At 41.4% G+C, this 20848-nt stretch overlaps 1 protein-coding gene across 9 annotated transcripts in view; it reads right to left on the minus strand.

Annotated features, from left to right (window-relative positions):
• srpk2 (SRSF protein kinase 2) overlaps nucleotides 1-20848 on the minus strand; it is a 62466-nt gene that overhangs the window by 12675 nt on the left and 28943 nt on the right. For 8 of the 9 annotated variants that reach the window (XM_034534406.1, XM_034534403.1, XM_034534404.1 and 5 more), the window contains 7 exons: nucleotides 8718-8869; nucleotides 6573-6681; nucleotides 4839-4926; nucleotides 4229-4316; nucleotides 3808-3914; nucleotides 2544-2709; nucleotides 792-832 (listed from right to left, as the gene is read on the minus strand). In XM_034534406.1, the coding sequence (XP_034390297.1) occupies nucleotides 792-832; nucleotides 2544-2709; nucleotides 3808-3914; nucleotides 4229-4316; nucleotides 4839-4926; nucleotides 6573-6681; nucleotides 8718-8869 (751 nt within the window). Of the gene's footprint in view, nucleotides 1-791; nucleotides 833-2543; nucleotides 2710-3807; nucleotides 3915-4228; nucleotides 4317-4838; nucleotides 4927-6572; nucleotides 6682-8717; nucleotides 8870-20848 lie in introns of those variants that run through there. The other variant, XM_034534412.1, reaches the window with a different exon arrangement.

The following is a 20848-nucleotide window of genomic DNA, read 5'->3' on the forward strand; positions in this document are numbered from 1 at the left end:
GAGAGAGAGAGAGAGAGAGAGAGAGAGAGGAGAAAGACAAAGACATCAATGAACACAAGGTAATCAAGGAATAAAAAGTGTATGTTTATTGGAATTGTGGGTTGTGATGTGTAAGTAATGTCCAAAAACACTTCTACTGTATATTGATAATAAATATAATTTCATTTTAAGTAGAGAATATCATCACTGACCAAAAATTATATATATATATATATATATATATATATATATATATATATATATATATATATATATATATATATATATTGTTTTTATCAAAACCGAGGGATCAAGTGTTTCTTGAGGGACATAATGCACATGAAAACACAGCGTTCTGTTTGGTTTTAGGTTTACATTTTCTTTAGTTTTTTTAACAATTGAGAGGTTTGGAGAGATTAACTCAACAAAGGATGTTACTTTATACTAACTATGATTGCTGCTTTCTTTTCTCCTAAATATTCAGTTAGAAAACAATATTGGAGATTTAAGAATCGCAATGAAAACAAACAGCAAATTTACTCACTGCATATAGCACAGTATTTTTGAAAGTCTGAAAATTGCTGTGATCCCATTAATTGGGGATCCATTAAACAAACATATTCGCTAATTGAGAGCAGTAGGAGCTTTGAAACTAATAACCAATTAAAAAACAACAATAGGATATTTTGGCTACAATTATTGTGGTGCGCTCAGTACCGTCCTTGTGCCTCTGTCACGTAAATCACACCAAACGGTGTGAATCTCGGTGTGTGTGTGTGTGTGTGTGTGCAATCTTCTCTGTTCATACTCACATCTGTTGTACTCGCCGGTTTCAGCTGGGGGGCTGTGCTAACTGAAAGACAAAGGAAAACAACAACAATCAGAGGCTTTAAAGTTTCACACGCATCAATCCGTCGTAACACAGCCGAGCTCGCACCACGTTCAATATTCCTCTCGCCTGGAAAAGTGATCGTTAGGATTTGTACATGCTCCCTTTTATAGAGCCGATACTTACAGAATCTGTAGGTGAAGTGAGAAACAAATGAAGAAAAAGATCGTTCAAACTCCCGCAGGCTTATTCGCTTGTCCCAGATCCATAACATTAATGGTTTATTCTTCTCATGCCGGAGAATGTAGCTACTATATAGTACAGTATTCTCTCACCTCAATCACTTGACGGCAATCACAATTTGGATAATACATTTCAAAAAGGATTTGCAGTACGGTGAAAATGTAAATGTCCATACAAATTTGCGCGGTTGAGCGCATAAAAAAATTAAACATGATCAATCTATCACATTTTGCATAAGTGGTGTCTCAATATGCACGCTCAACTGACAAAGTGGGGCAAAAATTCATTTTTAGGATGAACTGATTTTAGCGTTGAGGGAATTCCATCTTAGCAGCACAGCAAAGTGCAACAATCCTACATACCTTCAATCTTTTCAGAATTAAGAGACATGTTGCTATAAAACATGCCTGCACTTATAGTAATGACATAAAACATGTTATTTACTTTTGCCTCCACCGAGCCCTCTTCTGTTTTGACGGTTGTTTGCCTCACTTCATTTGTGCAGTAAGCAGTATAATTGGTTAGCCTCAGGCTCAAAGAGACTCCATCGGCTGATGCAAGGAATTGACAGCTCAAGTCGGGGGTTCACCGGGAGGACAGGGTTCATGTCGAGTTTGTCGAGACTGTTTTGTTAAGAACTCCTTTTTCTTCTTCTTCTTTTTCAGTGGAGGAACTCGTGAAGGGAGATGAAAAAGCAAGAATCTGGGAAGGCACAAAGGCTTCTCTGTGAATCCTTTTCCTTTACGCTTCGATATTAAACATGGACGTTTCTTTTCTTCATTTATTAAACATATCAAATAAAAAATAAAAAAAAGATAGAATTAAATCTTTGATGATTCTTTATTTATTTGCATTTGCTACATAGAAACCAATTTCAAATCAGAAATATGAGCTAATAACCTCCTACATGTACTGTAAGCTTCCCCTTTTACCTCGACCGATTCCCAGGTGTACACCGTGGATTCAAGCCTCCGATTCCAGCCGGCGTTCTCCTCCCCTTCTGCCATCTATTTAGCAAGCGCGCCGTCGCTGCATCCTGGTCTAAGAGCTGCCCAGGACTATTGTGATTGGTTAAAAGAAAAATACTAACAAGCCCCAGCCTTTATTCTTCACTACACAAGAATGATAATGAATGGAGTCAGACCTTGTTTTTTTAGCACTGACAGTGCGTGGTTTTACCGAAAATCTAAATTTCAATGCATAAATAAAATACTGAACAAACAGACTTCACTGCGTGCTGGGTTATCTGTGGAGCTATGCTACTGCCAGTTTTTGGAAAATATCTTTACTGGCTTTCTTAAAGAGAGTTAAGTAAGAAGTTCGCCCTTCCTCACTACATATGAAGCTGCAGCCAGCAGCCGGTGAGCTGAACTCATAAAGAATGGAGGCGAGGGGAACCGGCGAGCGTGTCCAGCCCCTTCTCAAAAGCAAAGCTCCCCAAAATGTTGCGCTGTTTCCTTCAAAAATAAAACACAGTGTGGGGCGTCTATACCTGCTGAGCCAGACGGTGGGGGGGCTCCAGCTTTCTGCCATTCGGTCGCCTCCATGGCCATGCGCCTAACGAAGGCGTCATCGACACACATCAGGATGTTCTCTGGCTTGATGTCCGTGTGGATGATTTTACATTTAGTGTGGAGGTAGTCCAGACCCTGCAGGACCTAGATTCAGATAAACAAAGATGCTATATTACTGAACAACATGCTCACACTTCTTGATTAGGCGTTTGGACACAACAATGCAGAGAAGGCCTTGCCCCCTGTTCAGCTCTCCGTCTCTATCTCCCTCCCTTTGATTCCTTCTCTCTTCCCCAGAGCCAAATGAACCATTCGTCTAATGCGTGTCATCCTCTGAGGGCAGAGAGGAGAGGCTGTTGATGTTTTTGTTTCACTGTTTCTCTCATTTTTGTTTCTGTCCAGAGGCTTCTGAGATTGAAGCGGGCAACGCTCTCATTTAATTTCCACTCATCTTCAGAACATGGCTTTCAAGAGGCGGGAGGCTGGCAGCGGCTGAAACGGTCTCAACAACTTCACATGTTCATCAGGTGGCTGAGGGGGAAATGCCTGAAAGCGCTGCGTCTTCGGATGGCACCGGTACTGAAGGGTGAAGTGCACAATGGCTTGAGCTGTGTTATTATTCGGCCGAAGTATTGGGTGTGAATGTTGCTGTCTGAGTTAGTCTTTTGCTCTTTTTGTATTACACTTCCTCATCCACTTTTTTCCTTTCTTCCCTCTCAAGTCAATCTTTTATCGTCCGTGAATAAGTTACATTTCCCCCCCCCCCCCCAGGAATTCTACATAGAAATACTGTAAGTCTCAGAACTATAATACACTTGCAAGTTACAAACTTTATTTTTTACTTTTAAAGTACCTTTGAGCATGCTCAAGTCCTATCAAAAGATTGTAAACATTTTTATCTCGTATTATGCACCTCCAATAAATAAGTCACCTTGTTTGACATGACATGCACTCTCCAAAAATCCATGTGCGGTTAATTGCAGTGGTCAGATACATCGATGATCCAGATTCTATGAAAATGTTCTTTATTAATTAATTATTTAATTTTCTTAAATTGAATATGTCCTGCTCTGCTATTTTATTGTATTGTATTGTATATATTGTAACCTTGTTTGCTGCTGCTACAAACAGATTTCCCCCTGGGGGTGAATAAAGTAAGTCAGCGTTGTCTGACATATTGTCTATAAATAGATCTGGTTTGTGTGTGTGTGTATATGTGTGTGTGTGTGTGTGTCCCCTTACTTGTTTGATAATGCTCTTGACACATGGCAGCGGCAGACCTTGGTAGTTGGATTTAATAATCCACTTCAGCAGGTGGTGACCCAGCACTTCAAACACCATACACACATCTGGGACGGCAAGTCAAGGACTCACATTATCATGAATTGTCAATCACACACACACATATGAACACAGACACACACACACACACACACACACACACACACACACACACACACACACACACACACACACACACACACACACACACACACACACACACACACACACACACACACACACACACACACACACACACACACACACACACACACACACACACACACACACACACACACACACACACACACACACACACACACACACACACACACACACACACACACACACACACACGCACGCGCTCCTCTGATCGGGATACGTATGCCGTTGACTCCAGAGATCTTGAAATCATCTATCAGCTGAACCACCATGTCCTTGTTGGGGTCGCCGGGGTCGCTCTCTCTCACCTGGAGCACAAGAGGACAGAGAGATGAAGCGATCGTGACAGGAGGAAGGAAGAGAAGATGAAGTAGGACAAAGACAGAATAAAGAAAGAAAGAGAAATGAAAGAAGAAAGACACCATAACAAGAAAGACCAAAGGAAAGAAAGAGGGAATGGGATGACTGAAGGAGAATTTGAAACGAGAGCAGGAAAGGAAGAGGAGATGAATGTGGGAGATAAAGATGCTGAAAAATTGATTCCAAGATGAGTGTCCTCTGCACCCACCATGCAAGATAAATGACCAGTGTATCTTCAGTGTTTCTTGTTAACAGAGAAACACAGTGGGGGAGAGGCAAGGTGTGAGGAGGTAGGAAAGGCATATTAGGAGGATGAAAAAGGATGAAGAAATAGAAAAGAAAAGGATGATGAGAAGAAATGAGAACAGAAAAGAAAACACTAAACGCAAACAGGAACAAACAATGAAAAGAATACAATAAAATGAAAACCCCACGATTCCCAAACGGCTTCAAACTAATCAGATCCTCACACATCGCAGCAGTTTGATCTCATCCAGGGCCGTCTCTGTGTAATGCTGGGCGCTCTTCACCACCTTCATCGCCACAAAGTTCTTCACTCTGCAGTGACAAACACAGACACATGCAGTCATCTTCCTACTAATGGGGCGTTAAAGCCAGTAATGCTGATTCATGTGCGCATCAATATCTGTGACCGATGTAACTTTGTTACACACCGGCTATGCATGGTTCACACGGCCCACACTGCCATTGGAAATGCAAATGTGGCATTTTGTAACGTAGAAATAACGTTAACACTTAATCTCTCTCTCTCTCTCTCTCTCATGCTTACTAATAATGTCCTTGCTGTAACAGTTGGGGGCTGTCAGTCGTGATGTCAGCTCTTCTCATCGGCTGGTCTTGACTATCCAATAGCATCAGCATCACACCTACATTGTTAGCCTATCTTCTTGCTGGAGTCTCTTTTTAAATGTGACTCCCTCTCCGTCCACCTCCCAATCACCCGCCAGTCTTATCGGATTCATTACTCGATCAGCCTGCCAGTCTCAGTCACCAACCCCATCGCCACGGGTCTGGAGTCTACGGGGGGGATTTGTCTTGCTGCTGCTCAGGGCAAACGCCCCTGAGAATATATCATCCGGTATAATAAACAATGGTCTTGTCCTCATTCACTTGTCTCTCCTGATTGAAATGTGTTTGACTATCAGGGTCGTGTCTGAGGCTGTTTCCTTACATACAGTCCATTGATCAATCATGTGACCTACGGTGCAGATCACCGTGAATACAGGTACACAACACAATGCTATCGTCTTTAAAACAATAAATAATAAAAATCATTTAATATTACAATAATGTTTTTAGAGCATTCTCAAAATCGTTCAGCTTGACTTAATCTTTCAGTACAAATCAACAAATACTGTATACTTTTGAAAAGTAGATGATATCACTTTTCAAGTTAATATGACAAACTTGAAAAATAATTCCTCATTGACACATCTGTCAACTCTGTCACATCTGAGCAAAACGATCATTCATTTGGAGTTATTATTATTATCATTAATAATATGTGTTGGTCTTGACCATGCTCCAGTATGTTCACCATGGTCTATAACTGAGAAGGAAGTGTACAGTCACAGCCGCCTCCCGTGGCCGACTAGGATGCAATGAGAACGGTGAGCTTGAGCTAAAACAGTAAAGTTGTAAATTATGCATGTCAGGAGGGAGGAGAGAAGACAACCCAGGTCCTAATACTGAAATAGGGAATATGACCTTCGTCAAGGATTGTGACTGTGACTGTAAAGTGTGCGTTAAGTAACCCAACTCCACCTCACTGGTTTATGACCACCATGAGAGTAATTAAAACCAGTGACATGAGTAAATTAGTGTGTGTGTGTGTGTGTGTGGGAAAGGTGACACTGGGTTGGTAATACCGTCATCCAGACACCCTGGTTGTCACATGAACACAGCAACAACATTATAGTGCAAATGGATGGCTTTGATGACAGCGCGAGTTGGTGTTGGTTGCAACCGTTGTCCTGGTAACGTGCCAGCTAAGGTCAATAAGTGTATGTGTGGGGTGTGTAGGTTTTATATGTGACGAGTGAGTGCGTGAGAAAGAGAGCAAGGTGAAATGAAGGACTGCAAGAAGAGCCTCTGTGTGCATGTGTGACGGGCTTTTTCTGGGTCATGACATGCTTGCGGTGTGTGTGTGTGTGTGTGTGTGTGTGTGTGTGTGTGTGACTTACTGTATGTCCCAGCATAGCCATACGGTGGAGAAGTGGCCCCACCCCAACTTTCTGATCACATGGTACCTCCCGTTGAACAAATCCCCGATCTTCACCGGATGGTACCCTCCTGAGGGATAACGAGAGAGAGGATGAAGGTTACGGGCGAGTGTTGGTGATAACCAGGCAATGACATGCAACCCATTAGTGAGTAAGAAGTGGAGCGACAGCAGCAGAGAGGGAGGGAGACATCAAACAAGACGGGGGAGAAGCGTTGTGGATTAATTAAAAGAAAAAGAAAAAGGAGAAGCGAGTACAAAAAATTACAAAATTAGCATTTTAAACCTGTGAGATAAGAAGATTTAAACAAAAAATAGCTGTGAACATGAATGATGAAACAATTACTTTAAAATGTTTTTTAAATTTTTTTATCAGCAACGTATGAATGTTTGTGAATATTCGATATGTTATTGATTATGTATGATGGACTTGCTAAAATAAATTGATGCCTCGTTAAAATTGACCTAATTTTGGACACACCTATCTGCTCGACTGCACCTGTGTCAATTATCCAGTGCTCCTCTGATGGCGGCTGACACCACATCTGTTCCAAATGTGAAGAATTTATTAGTCTTCTATGAAATAAAGCTTAATGTTTTCTGGTTTTGGACTGTTTGACTCACACACAAAAACATTTGAAGATGTCACCTTGGATGCTGTGAAATTATGATGGGTTATTTTAAACATTTAATAGGCAAAATAAATAATCGTGAAATTAAAATAATTGTTAGCTGCAGACTGAATGGACATTTTGTATCGAGCAAATATGAATTGTCCTCAATAGTAATAAATAATACAGCACAGTCGGAGCAGGTCAGACCCTGCAGGAATTTGAGCCCCCATTCCAGGTAAAGATGTAATGCATTTGCATGCTGCCTATTTCGTACACTGTGTCAGAAACATGAATATATAATATTGATAAGGAGTAGTTCACACATCGGAGCTCTTCTTAACCTCGTAGGCATCCGTCTCAACTCAACTTAAAATCTAACAAATCTAAAATAGTTTGAAACTACAAAGCCTTGTGATTTGATCTGTGTGACCCATTTTGAGAAACCAAAATCCGTTAATTTGGTTCAATATAACTTAAGGTAACTCCGACTTTATGATAATAAACTCCAAAAAGTTGCCTTCAGAGAACCATTCTATTTTTTGTCTGTCATTTTCGGGCTTGTGTACTTATCCTCGATAAGTTTGAACAAAAAATAATTCAGTAATTGTTTGTAATGCTTCAACCTGGAGCTGAATATGTTTACCTCAATGAGACATCAACATCCTCTTTGTTGTTGCTGACACTACCAGCTGGCAGACAGAGAAGTCTAGCTTGCCAGGGTTTTATTTGTTGTAGGTGTTTTTTATTGAACACAAACTTGGTGAATTGAGTAATTTTAAGTAAAAAACCACAGACACAAGAAGGGTAGGCAGTCCTAAATATGTACAAACTACACTACTCGGAATGCTATTACTACCGCTGCTACTACTTCAGCTCCTAATAGAACATATCATATACTATGGTTCTTCACCTAAGAGGTTGACAACTTGGTTTTATGGTTTTTAAATTGTTCATAAATAACAAATATAGGAGCTAACACATGAGGGTAGTTTTAAACTGAAGAGCCAGTCATAAGTCCACATCAATAATGTTGTACTTACTATTTCATGATGTACTATATCATGTGATTTAAAGACACCATGGTATATTTAGATTGATAACAGAAACATTACATTTAAAACACGACTGCAGCACTGTCTTTTCCTGCAGATATATGGAATGACAAGTGAGGTGTAATTTTCTGTGTTGACAGAACTGGGTGTAGCATGTTCAAACTGTGTAAAGACAATGAACCTCTGAGCTTTTTGGCATCCCAAACCACTGCAGGACTCGAGACTGCTGCTCCTTTCTGGCAACAACCACAAACTACCGAGCGCTTCGCACCGATGGCTACAAGGACGCTGCTGCAAATCCCACCAGGGTGAAATGAGTTAAAAGGGTTACAGATACGAGCAGGGAGAGGAGACGGAGTGAGACATAGTTGGGCTCTGTGTGACAGTTATGCTGAGTGGACGAAAAGGAGCCGGGACAGATGAGGTAGGTGTGGCTCTGACCTTTGCAGTAGTCCGCGGGGTCCTCCTGCTCCTCATCGTCGGAGCCAAGGATCTCCTCCTCCGGCTCCGGGGGCCCTGCCGGCTCAGGGGGAGGCGGAGGGGGCGGCGGGGGAGGAGGGGCACTCACCGGGGCTTTCTGCTGGGTCTCAGGCCTGTGAACACAACAGTGGGATGAAGGTTAAGTAGCCCGTCGGGTCATTTTTTATGGGAAACCCACCTCCCAGCTTGACCTGTTTTCTTTTTAGTATTTCCTGCTCTGACTCACAGCGAGTGCCACTGTAGACTGAGCTTTAAGTGCAGATGACTAATATCTAAATAATAACTTGTTGCTGACTGGCATCATTCAACAGTGAGTTCATGGCAGCTTTCACATTTGCTGCTCTGAATACAATTTGTCAGACAGGTCTTTCGTGAAAGAAAATACACAGGAAGTGATGTTTTGAATGTCTGTGTTTGGAATAAATGTAAAAAAAAAAAAAAAAAAAAAAGAACTACAGGTGGCATGACCATCAATATTCACTGTTGCTGACTAAAATCAAGAAGGAGGTGGCAGCGAGAGAAAGTCATTAAATCCTCAGAAAGTCCAAGAAGATGAAGGACATCACAACAACAGGAAAAGAATCAAAAGTGAACAATGTACAATATAGAACGGCTTATGGTCAAAACACCACTGAAATCACGCTAACTGGTATTTATTCAAGCATTTTCTGCAAGTGGATGGCCGAGCCTACTTGCAGAACACGCTTATATAAACAATTATTAGTTTTATGTTGGTGCAGAAATGTTTGTGTGGGTGTATGTATGTGTGTGATAAGCCTCTTCTACATTTTTGATACAATAAAATCAACAAAAAGTGCAGTGCTCATGGAACTTGTTACTTCTACAGCCAGTACTGTCGAGTCAAACCCAAACACATTGGATGTAATTCCTGCACTCGCACTTTGAGAGCATAATAATACTGTGATAATATAACCACAGGATCATCTTTATATCAATTCATTATCTGAAGTATTCTAAAACAGGTGATAAAAAAACAAACGGAAATCATGCATTGTCATATTGTGTTTTTGGCAATTTCAAAATTGTATCTTGAAAGATTCTTTCAAGATTTTAAGATCTCGTGCTTTGATCATTTCGTTACAGATGTGGATTACGAGTCAAGACATCTCAATAAGAGTCATGCAGTTTAAAACGTAACTGCAGTTGGCCGACGGGCTGATATTGTCTGTAGCTCACAGACAGGCAGGTTGAACCGATCAACACCCACCCGGCACCTCGGGCATGAATCACCAGAAAAAATGGATACTATCCAAAATTATTTGGATTTCCTTTCAATCCTGGAGGAATGTAGTATTGCCGGTATGTAGCATGCAGGTATCCTTAAAATGCACGACATGATTAATGACATAATAATAATACATATCTAAATATAGCAACTGATAGATAAGACTTGATCAGACACGGTTCATCTCCATGGTCAGTCCTCTTCGTTAGCAGCCTTGTTCCACTTCCTCTTCCTCGTCTAAAATGGAACTGAGCCCAGGAGAGAAAAACAAACATAAAAAAGGCTGCAGAGCCCGGGCTGCCTCTTTCTCCAGGCCTAGCTACTTTTTGAGCATTTATCCAGGGCGACGTACAATGATTGATCGGCCAGGGGGCTCAGCGCTTTGCTTCGGGACGCTGCCGTGGCACACATGGGCACATCACTGTGTCGATCCCACCGAAGCTGCCTCTGTGCTATACTTGTATCAGGACACTGCACACTATACGCTTTTCGGGGTTTGTGAGCCCAATATGAGTGGTCAGGAAGGTCATGTACGCGATGCAAAATCAAATCTCCGACATACACCACCTGAAGACCTTCAGTTTCAAAGGTTCACAAGCAAAGACATTTTGGGAACCCCTGCTTGACATTAAACTGCACCCCTGGTATGCTGCACCTGCGGCACCCAACGTGTGGATGTACCAATGCCATCCAACAAACGTGTCCACATTGTTGTGATTATGTTTAATTGAGGGACATTTTATTTTGTTTCTGTCTGATGATCTCTCCTGTCACGACCCTGTACAATATAGACTTCTATAAAACAATATGCGGTGTGCTTTGGATGTGAAAATGTAGCTCTAACATTCATCCAATCAATTCAATCGAATCTTCACCTTAAGAAAACTCGATATTTTAAAGACTTTAATTAACACAAACACGCTCTGCAAACACTCCCTATTTAGCGTCACCTCAGGTTACCAACGACATGATCAAATGCTAAATTAAGACGGGAAAAATATAAACACACAACGCCAGTGCTTGTGAGCTGTTGTAAAAATTGCGGTCACAGGCTCAGGCACATGATGGAGCCTCTTGGTGTATTGCCATGGCAACTGCAGAGAGAGGAAGGGAGGAAAAAATAAATAAAAAATCCTGGACACAAAGCGTTAACGTGGTGGCAAGGCCAACACACACACACACACACACACACACACACGTCAATGTTTCCTTCTTCCAATGCAGCAGTGAAGGACAGCAGATAACTTGGCGTTGAGATGTCATTGTTGTTTTACACACACACACACACACACACACACACACACACACACATGCAGTAGAGGGCACGTGTCCTTGCAGCAGGATGTTGCTTCTTTACCAAAGCAGTCACGTAGGGTGTCACACATCACGTCTATAAGCTCAGCGCTTTTCTCAGCCTCATCTTGCCATTGGCTGTACAAACACTTAGCCTCCCATAACTTTCTGGACCGGAGCCAAGCAGCAAAAACATTAAGATAGCAAATACGCCACAGCCTGAAAAGACAGACAGTCGGAGGAGGCACGGTGGCAGAATAAAGACAAATCGAGTGGGGGAAGAGACGGAAAACAGAAAGAAGGGATGAAGAGAAACAAGAAAGAGAGATAAATAGGATCAGGTCAGATAGAGAGAGAAGCGAAAGCAGACGAATCAAACAACCCTAGAGACAGACATGAGCAGGAAGACAGACCAAATGATACAGACAGGTAGGAGATAAAGAAATACAGTACACAGAGAGAGCGCTTTGAAAAACAGCAAGCGGTGGAAAACAGAGGCAGCAGACGGGTAAAAGAAAGAAAGCAAAGAAAAGGAAATAACAGCATGGACACAATCAGGGAGGAAAACATACAAGACAAAGCGAGATTCGCCCTCGTGGGTGTATGTTCTTTTTTGTTCCCCCATTGATCCACACTGAGACATAATGTTCATCATTCCACCTTAAATTATTCAGAAAAACAGGTGGAGGCGGAGAATTCATTAGTGCTGAGCAAGTGGAAAACACAAGCAGCAACAAACAGGAGGCTGACAACACGCTCAACGCACAACAGTGAACTAAGGTCATTACCTCCGAACACACTGTGCCACATTTGTGTCCATTAAGATGGTGGTGTTTTTTTTTTTTTTCCTTCTTTCTTCTGCTCCTGTTTGTGTGTCCACAGACATCCTGCCAGACCACGACTGCACCGCTGAACCGTACACAGGGCGTCACGATGTTTCACATCCTCCACAGGAACAAATGATTTATGTGATCTCTTTCAGTGCAAAATCCGGACAACTATTGTAAACCCAACCAGCGCAACCGGTATTTTAAACTGGCGATTCTAAAATGTGGCAGCTGAGTTTCAAACAGTACGCAGGTTTCATGCTTTCTCCTCTACAGGTTAAAAAGGTGCAATAATCAATTTCCTCAACTGATTGGCCCTGTCAGGATCTGTAGTTTAATAATAATAATAATAATCCATTTAATTTATATAGTGCTTTTCAAGATACTCAAAGACACTTTACATTATACACCATAGACACAGCTACGGGGAGCAATGCAGGGTTAAGTGTCTTGCTCAAGGACACATCGACTAGGGCGGGGATTGAACTGCCAACCTCTTGATTGAAAGACGGGCATGCTAACCACTGACCCATAGTTTCCTGTTTTATTTTGAAGTCCTTGTCTCTCGTGTCCTCTTTTTCCCTGCACTTCCTGTCCCGGTGATTATCTGCCATGTCCCTGATTGTTTCCTCCTGTGTCCAATCACCTGCACCAGCCCTGTGTATTTAATCCCTGTTTGTGTCTTTCCCCTTTGTCAGTTCGTCCTGTTATGATCACCGTGGATCACGGGGGTGAGGTAGTACGTTGGATTTTTGCTGTAAGCAATAAAGTTGCCTTTTGTCGCCTATTTGTTGGCGTTTGGGTCCTATTCTTGCCGTTCTCCTGTGACAGGCCCCATTTTCCATTTCAATATGCTCTCTCTACCTCGCCTACATGCCCAAGTAGATGCTGGAGGTTTACCCCTCATCATTTATGTACCTTAAAACTTTTTCAAATAGTTCATGTTAAGTCAAAAAGCATAAACAATAGGCACTATTGCGATGGCATCACGCCAGCCGTGACGGTTGGTTGCGACGCCATGACCAACATGACAAAAATCTGCTGACAGGCAGAAAAAAACACCCGGCAAAGTAAAGCACAACTCAAAACCGCTTCTGTGGCAGTTCATGATACAGTCGGACACATTTTGCCACTCCCTGACTCACAAGGTGAAAAAAAGAAAGAAGGAATGACTCTTGAATGGAAGAGCGGTGTTGATCCCCAGGATGGCACAAACACTTGAGTTGGCCTTGACAAGTGTGTGTTCGTGCACGTTTGTGACAGCCTTGCTTCTAGTGAGAGAAGCATGAACCATCAGGAATGTCCTGTGTGTACAGTTAAAGCATTTCTATGTTTATTGTCCACTCCTGCATGTAATGCATCTTTAAACATTACGTGCCTATTTTAAGGGGCATTTGGATTATTTTTTTCATGCACATATACGACGCTGGTGAAACACCAGAGTTGCAGGTTGAGACAGGACTCTCTCGGCCTATAACCTTTTTTACTGTGGAAGTAAAAGGCTGCAGAATGCGCCTTCCATCCTTCCACATCTCGTTATGTGTGTGGACATGCCCAGGCTGCTTCTTACACCTTAACCACGAGTGTAAATGTGTGGACAGATCTGAACCCACACGCTACCCGGCTTTCAGTGTCAGCCTTTCCACTCGCACGCCCCCGCGATGGCATCTGAAGCCCCAGTGTTACATTTTCATCGTCAGATCCAATGTGCTTCATCTGAAGATCATCGTGCAAAAAGAAAGACATTTCACACGTAGGACGGCTCATGGCGGGATTAGTTCACATTTTGTGTTGCACTAAACCAACTTGAAAGGTTTGACATGTTGCTAATCAACAGAGGACAATGTCCACGCTCCGTACTTCACACCTGAAAACCAGTTCTGCCATCTGTAGGAGTTCATCGCGGCTGCGTTGGAAATGCTACTTTGAGCCGAGGTCTGTGGACTGTGTTGAAAAAGAAAGGAGATCCCACTGGATCCTTCACAAATTGTAAAGCAATGTTTCCCAGTTAGTTCCTCATTGTACCACGCTGTTTAACCGAGGGAATAGCTGACTCGACAGGGCAGCGCTGAAAATATCAACAGTGTTGAGGCAAAACAACTCGATTTACCCTCAAAACAAGAATTCATTGTGATATAAATACATGTCTGTGTCCACAATCATCACGACAACGGAGTTTAAGGTCCAGACATCTTCACATGAAAAGTAATGGATGGTATTGTAATGGTGTCGTGAGATTTTCCCAGTTCAATAACAGATCCTCCTTATTACACTATTAGTATTATTAACGAGCTGTGAGCTTTTATAATAATATAATACATAATAATGAATAGGTCATGAATATACTGTAGACTTTAATTGTTAAATCATATTATATCTAAATAAATGCCCTGTATTTTTTATCATTAACTAAATCAGGAGAAAAAGGGTGGTTTTTTTGAAGGAGTATTTTCAGCCATGATTTGGTTGTCTAGTTAATATTTACAGCAGCAGGATGGTGTATGTGGACATATAAAGGAGCAGCATGTCCCCTGGTGCAGCAATCATGCGGCTCACTGATGTCTTTTATTTACTATATCAATAGTCCATATGCTATATGCTTGTGTGTTGAATCCCATCTCTTTCAAACTGGGTCTTTAAATGCATTAATACGTTTGAGGTCCATGAATCTGCATATAGAGACAACTCCCAGTCTTATTTCCGAGGTATGGAAGCTGGAGCTGTGTCTGTGACTAAATATTTCACTTGATATGATTATTTGATTAATTATGATGTTGGTTGAGACATATCGTATGATCACCCTTTTGTGTTGTAGAAGGAAGTTTGTGCATTTCTGGATTCTTCGGCCTCGTGTCAACAACACACAGTGGGTTTCTTTTGAGATTCCCAGTCCATGCATATATTTTTGTTGTTGTGTTTTGGCTTGTTTTCTTTCTGCGACTTCTCCATCCGCAACAAATCAGTAACTGAACCAATTGAGAAAATTCCACAATCGCTCATTTATTCGGGTTCGCTTGTGGGGAATCTGGCTCTCACTGTGGTTGTTCCATTTAATGACACATATCTACGAAAGGGTAAAAAAAAAAAAAAAAAGTTAAAGATTTCTTTTCTTGAAAACCTCAGTAGAAAGACAAGGCAGTGAAAATGAGTAATGAGCATGAGCTTTGCTATGATGTGTCATTGCTATCAATACATTATTCATTCAAGTATTTATTTTTTTATATGAAAAGAATAAAATGCATCTTGAACACTTCTCTGCAATTTGCAATTCTATATTCTCCCGTGACTTATTAACTTGAACTAATAATTTCATCCGCATGCCCTATAAGACCTGACATCAAGGATGCATCCTGTCGTGAAAACCACCGAGCGTTGCTAACACAACTCCGAGAAGCCGTACAGAACAGTTGACCGCTCTGCAGTTCAAACTTGATGACTCATCCTTTAAACATGTCTCGTTATCACCAAGGTAACAGGTATTCCTTAGCAACAAGAGCATCGTCCTCCACTCTCAATGTTAAGGCGTGGGTTTCAGACCGCGGGTGTCCTTCAGCTCTGCTTAACCATTCCAACAGTCCCCACCTCCGATTGATTCATCGTTAATCTTTCATTCTCTCCGTCTCTCCATCTTGGCCCCGGTCGGACAGCTGACTCATTCTCTCCTCTCCTCCGGGGTATGCGTCTGTGAGGAGGACTGAGATCTCACCTCTATTTTCAGGATGCAGCCTGCCGTCTCTAAATGCTCTGCCCCCACATAACCTCTATCTGCACCTCGTGGCTCAGCAGGATCCTGTTTCATACCGCTAGCCGTCATTTCAATACATTATCACAAGGCGCAATGCTAAATTCACATACAGTATACACTATTAATGTGGATCCGGCTTCTTTGAATCGTTGAACATCGGAGGAACTTTCCTCAGCTAACACGGTGAATCAACAAGGCAAGAGAGGCCCAGACAACATTGGCCCCAGTGCATTTAAGCCAGTGCTCCACTGATTTAGCCTTGCTTTGTTGGACTCACAATGGGCAGTTTAAAGAAACATCTTAATAGATGCAGCTGAACCAGAGATATCATCTTTTTAATTCCTGGCGCCTACATTACCCACAACATGGCCACCAACAGTTCAGTCTGATATTCAGTTGTGTTATGCAAGTAGTATATGTTTGTTTTTTTAGCCAATGTTTTTTCACTCATGCAGTTACAGTATGTATATATATATATAGCCACTGGCTCTGCCTTTGCCATGTAGAGAGCCGTGTGGAGGCAATAGATACGCACTGAATTTTGTTTTTTAGCACCTTTAAAATATTAATTGAAATCACGAGCCTTTCCATCATGCTGAATACTTTTTTTTTTGTACCTAAACACCTGACACTGATTTGTATTCACCCGATAAGTTGCGAAGAATATTTCCTTTTCTCGAGTGAGTTTGCAATTTCTATATTCTTAATGTTGAGAATGTTTTTAGGTTCCCTCCAACAGCCATAATATGGATCCAGGCTGTGTGAACCTGGTTTTCAAAGAAGCAACATTCCAGACAAATGACCAGTGTCACTAACCTCACAGAGCATTAAGAGACTGGCTCTGTAAAACATCTGGTAAGTAAGGTGTGTGACTGTCACCTAGAGAGGCCCTTTGACCCTTTGACCCTTTGACCTCTCCAGTGCTTTCAAAAACCATCCATACCATCAAGCTTGGCGGGAAGATTGCAGGCACACCGCAAAATGTCAGATGTCAGACTGGAATATTGTGCACTGTATGTTTGGATTGTGTATCTGTTGCCTCCTCCAAGTGTCCTCTGATGACTCCTAAAGCACTGGCTGCAACAATGAGAGAAATGCAAAGGAGTACAGCGGTCTAATAGGAAGATTAATTAGACAGAGTAAAAAGATGAAATTGCTATTCTAGCATGACTACGGAGCTAGAGATCGATTTTGTCAATGATTATCTGATCTACTCGTGCTTCCATAAAGGAGAAAGAAGTACAGAGATGGAATCTCACCGGTTCCTCAGAGCACAGATCAATAGAAAAGTCTTACCATTATTAGATAAGCTAATAACACAGCTTACTTATTCATTATACAGCACTTTGGCAGATACAGTTGCACAAAACTTGATTTATTTTTCATGCAGATAGAGTTTTCTTTTCATTTCTATTTTCTTGTAATTCTTCCTGTTGAGATTAGGATTGCCCGTTTGCATCATCTACCCTTTGTTCCCTGAGCTGCTGTAACAATTGAATTTCCTTTCAGGAATCAATAAAAATAGCTCCATAACTAAAGGCACTCCAGCTAGCTGGACGCGATTGCAAAATATACACAATGCAATTAAATGAATCTATGCATTTTACAAAAATAAATACGTGTTGTATCAACAGCCGTGCATCGTGCAGATATGTTGTTACATAAGACAATGACCTGGTTTACCCTCACACACACGTTACTGTATGTCTAAAAGCATCAGCTAAATGGCTAACATCTTGAATGTAATCCACAATTTAGTCACAACAATAAAATGGGGTTGCAGTGTTTACTGCAGCTCGCGATGATCAAGCTAAAGGCTGTAGCTTCTAATTAATAGACACAGAAAAACATAAATACTGGCAGGATTCAGGCCACGCCGATCTATAGAGGCTGAATCGACTGTAGCCTGTGTGCCCCACAGGCAGCCGAGGGATACAAGACCGCACGCTACGCTGCATTGACTGAACTCTACAGTAGATATATAATGCAAAGCGTACACATATACACAGGGGGACGGACGCAAACATATCAGAAGGCATAGAAAACCCTTGTGATAAAACCAGTTGACTTGCTTTGGAAAACAAGAGCACTGCTCTACATGGCTGGTGGGGTGGCGTATGTACGCGTGCACACGAAACAAACACACACACGCGCACACACACACACAAACACACACTCACAACGCCCTGAGGCAGTGGGAAGCCAAGTGACATAACTGCAGACCGAGTGGGACAAGCACATTTCTATCTCCTAAACACAAAGACCGACATCCACATCCCCCAAAACACACAAAAACATACATGCACACCGAGGAAATATTTTTTTTATTTTTGTTTTTTTTCTGTTTCACGTGTGACTGTTGCACAAATAAAACATTAGTCTGGGGTTGATGGTAATCTTCCGCTCCGTGTAGAAACACCTAACAGCGTTTCTTATACACAGAGCCGCCGGGTATCTATTATATTTTTTCATTGTTTGGCGCATTTTACCCTCTGCAGTCCTTTCGATATAGTGCACTCATTCGCTGCATTCTGTATTTATACATTCCGATGACGTCAGCCAGCCACAAAGCCTGGCATTATGGAGGTTACATCCGCCCACACGCCGTTACAGCAAGCGAGAATCGCAAGAAGCCATGTGTGTGTATGTAAAATGCTAATACAAACTACTGCAGGCACAGGGGATACACAAACATGTCAACCGTATTCTCTCATACAACGGTACGATATGCTCGTCGCCTGTGGTCGAAGGCCCGAGATAAGGATTTCAGGAACGGGAAGCGAGGATGCGAAAGGATCAGAACACTACATGAAGGGACAGTTTGGATGTTTGAAGTGGGCTTTGACTTTTATACAGTCAGTGTCTTACCGACAGTCGGCGGGCCCCCAATTTGCAGAAACACTGAAGCCAACTAAAAGAAAGGCCCACCAGAAAAAAAACTAGATTTTCAATTGTACACTATATTTACCTTGCCGGGAGACAGCTATACAGTCCGGTTTTCTAACAGGGAACTGAAGCATTTATCTATATACTCGTGAAAGCTTCTCCATTGGAAGAAAAAAACCCTGTAATTTTTACCTTGCGGAGGTTGCTAGTCTACCACTGCCTTGATCAGTTAGTTTGTTTGTGTTATTGTGTGACTTTAACAAAAGTCTGGGGGGCTTTAGCGAGAGCATAGATTATTTCAACGGCTTTAGTTCTGCCTCCGTGCAGTAAATCCTTTCTGATTCTCCAAGCTGGGAGCATGCTGGCCGCCATCTACTGATGGTGACACACCGACTGTGGTTAAGTACCTCAAACAACTCCACTCAACACACGTCTGAACTATTCTTTCAATCATAAGTTCAACCAACGCAGTCAGGAGTCCACCGTTTTGAAGGGAAGTTGTTATATTCAATTTCAGAAGTTCAAACCGGAAGGTCGCCGGACATTTTAACGTCCTTGCAGGAGAGCCCAGAACTAATTAATACCATTAATAAAGGTGCACTGACATGGCTTACTGGGCCACTCAAATGGAGTGGCGCTATAATGTGAATGTTATTAATTACACCTGTGTTTGGTGCTTTGAGTGTCTGCAGTGAAAAAAAGGTCTATTAAACTCTTAGGCCGTCCTGTTTTTCTCAAAATCAATGCAAATATATGAATGAATACCAACTAATGCCATTAACTGAGCAAACATGGAGCTTCCCTTTTCCTGCAGATTTACAAGCCTTCTATTGTCACAATTATGCGTCATGATATATCTATCTTCACAAATCAGGCATACTTAATTTAGATTGAGTAAAAAAAAAATAAAGAACTCCTGCGTATGAATAATGACTTAACTTTACATTAACTATGCTCGACAATGGCTTGCAGTAATTAAAATCCTGTAAATGCCTCGTTGAAGAGAAATTAATACGATAAAAAATATACTATAGAAAATATATTTTAATTTGCACAAGTCCACAGCCATTACAAGCAACACAGAGGAATCATGCACTTGCTGGTTTGAGACTGTTGATTATTAACACTGCTGCTGCAGCCTGCTCAACACTCCCGAGGGGCTTCATAGATAGCAAAGGCCCCAAGTTGAGCTAGGTAGCAATAATCCTCATGAAAAGTCACACAACGTTATTAGTTTTCAGAAGCGGGCTCTAAATCATTTCTATTAATCACTGCCAATCAAAGAGAATGTCACCATTAATTATATATATATATATATATATATATATATATATATATATATATATATATATATATATATATATACTGTGCCTTAGCACTAGAATAAGATGCAATATAGACCTGTCAATCCAAGGAAAAGAGCTTGTTTCTTCACGTGTTAATGTGGATTGACGTTTTTTTCACCATGTAAGTGTCCAAAACCACATACATGTCCACATATTATTTCTACAAATGGCCTTTCTACGAAGGACCAAAATCAGGGTTGTTGAATTTAAATTGCTGGTGTAATGTGTTTCATGGCAAGAGGTGTTCCTGAGATGGATGTCTTTGAAATAGCAGCTATCTTAGCAATGCACCTTTCTCTGCTATACCTATCTGGTGGAGCCAAGTTTTCTGTTTTCGGCTTCATCGGCTGCAGGAATGCAAATAGAAAGCTCATTTGACTGGTTTTAAAATGTGATGCTATAATGATTGTGGTCCACTCAAAAGTAAGAAAGTCAAATGTGTGACAGCAACGTCAAAGACTAAATTAGAAAAGCTTTGAATGCTTGAAAGAGTCGTTGAACTATTTATGACCCCCTTTTTTTTCACACGTTTAATCTATTCTGAAAAGAAACTCAGCAAATGTACCCTCAAAGTACAATCAATAAACAGCTTGCCTTTATTATCTTTTCATGTTGCTCCACTAAAACCTTGAGTATGGTTTTGCTTTAGGACTGCAGCTAACAACTGTTTTCATGATCAATTAATCTGCCTTTTACTTTCTTGATTAACCAATTGGTCTATTAAATCCCCCAAAATAGTGGAAAAATCA

This window comes from Cyclopterus lumpus, chromosome 6 (assembly GCF_009769545.1).
Source record: "Cyclopterus lumpus isolate fCycLum1 chromosome 6, fCycLum1.pri, whole genome shotgun sequence".
Lineage (NCBI taxonomy): Eukaryota > Metazoa > Chordata > Actinopteri > Perciformes > Cyclopteridae > Cyclopterus > Cyclopterus lumpus.